The following is a 1,738-nucleotide window of genomic DNA, read 5'->3' on the forward strand; positions in this document are numbered from 1 at the left end:
AGGCTCTGCAGTCCAGTCCAGATGGCGGGACGAGTCGAGGGGGGTAAATGTTCCATCATGGGCAGGAGTGTGCTGTCTGGAGAGGTAGTGGGTGTCTGTTTTGCTGCTTCAGTTGCCCAGGTACTGTCCTGGAGGAGCAGGTGATGGAGGATGTCCTTCTGGGGAGATGTTGGGACACCAGGGTGGGGGCTACTGGTGAGACCTTTCTCTTTTCCCCTGTCCCTCACAGGCTCTAGGATGCCAGGGCCAGCCAGACTCGGGTTGCCCACCTGATCCTTGTTGCCAGCGTCCTGCCAGCACATCATGTTGCGCTCCTGGCGCATGAAGCTGAAGTTGCTGCTCGCCACAGTGACCCTGGCCATTCTCCTCTCCTGGCTCTACCTCTTTGTGGGAAGCCTTGAATGTGAGTGAGTCCTTCTCATCGTCCTCAGATCAAGGGACAGTCCACAACAGAGGGTGGGCAGCAAGGGATTAATCCTTGGGGTGGTTGCTCTGGCCATGCAAGTCACTGCAGGTGAGACTTTAGGACATCTCCAGGGACATCTCTGGAGATCAGGGGAACAGAGCTGAGATGTTGGCTGGGCACTTGTGAGACATGCTGGGACCTCAGTTGTGGTTCTGCCTCAACATTCACACCTGGGCTCTCCTGGCCTTGCCATGCCCTTTGCATGTCCCTATCTCTTCCACAGATGGCCGCTTCCTCCTGCTGCCCCCCTGTCTGGGCGAGCAGTCAAGCCAGAATGTGGAGCGGGAGGCGCTGGCCTCACGTGTGCGCAGGGTGGAGGAGGAGAATCAGCAGCTCCGGCTGCAGCTCAGCCAGGCTCAGGCGGAGGGCAGCGATGGCAGCCCGCAGTGGGGGGCTTCTGCTGAGGACAGAGGCCCCCCTGGGGGCAAGAGGAGCAACCACACGGCCTGTCCCAAGCAGTGGACAGTGCACAAGTGTGAGGTGGGTGATGGCACCAGCACAGTGGCATTGTGGATAGGGAATGTTGGGTGGGAGGCTGGGACCCTGTGGAGCATGAATATATGAGCAACTCACCTGGCACTGCTCTCCCTGTGTTCTGGCCATGCTGGGGCCTCATCCTGGCTCTCCATGGTGCTCAGTGGGTGAGGGTATTTTCCTTCTCCAGAGAAGGAGACCAGAGAGGAGGAGTGGCAGCAAGACTCCTGTTCCCCACTTCTGAGTTAGGGAACTCCCACCTCTCTTTGGGGCTCCTTCTGCATGGGAAAGGTTGTGTTTTGAAGCTTCTCCCTGTAGTGTGGTGCCAGGCAGGAGCTGACAGCCCCTGCAGGGAGGGGGTGTCCAGTCTCAAAATGGCACCGTTTGTCTTTGGGCAGCTCCTTCATGTCGCGATTGTGTGTGCTGGGCACAACGCAAGCCGGGACGTGGTCACGCTGGTGAAATCCATCCTCTTCCACAGGTAATGGGGAGACCTTGTGCCAGCAGCCTGCTGGTTGGGGTTCTCAGATGAGCTGCTGCAAGCTGTAGTGCTGCAGAAGAGGGGCTCTAGGACTTCTCTCTACCCCTTGTGCTTACAGTGGCAAAGTGGAATTTGTTCCCCCTAGAGGGTTTTTTTTCCATTTGCCCCCTTGGCTGATATCTGTCCCATGGGTGGGATGGGGAACTATGTCCTTTTCATTCTGCTGCAATACTGAATGTTGCTGTGCTTGCCCTTGGCAGGAAAAACCCCCTCCACTTTCACTTCATCACGGATTCAGTGGCCCACCAGATCCTCCA

General features: G+C 57.5%; 1 protein-coding gene across 1 annotated transcript in view; it reads left to right on the forward strand.

Annotated features, from left to right (window-relative positions):
- The window catches only part of LARGE2 (LARGE xylosyl- and glucuronyltransferase 2), an 8,705-nt gene that overhangs the window by 1,850 nt on the left and 5,117 nt on the right, over positions 1-1,738 (forward strand). Inside the window, 5 exon segments of the mRNA XM_005419428.3 lie at positions 230-403; positions 690-946; positions 1,339-1,421; positions 1,682-1,736; position 1,738. The exon segment at position 1,738 is cut by the window's right edge and continues 68 nt beyond it. Coding sequence (XP_005419485.1) covers positions 304-403; positions 690-946; positions 1,339-1,421; positions 1,682-1,736; position 1,738 — 496 coding nt within the window. The 5' untranslated portion in view covers positions 230-303.

This window comes from Geospiza fortis, unplaced genomic scaffold (assembly GCF_000277835.1).
Source record: "Geospiza fortis unplaced genomic scaffold, GeoFor_1.0 scaffold66, whole genome shotgun sequence".
In the NCBI taxonomy this organism is placed as follows: Eukaryota; Metazoa; Chordata; class Aves; order Passeriformes; family Thraupidae; genus Geospiza; species Geospiza fortis.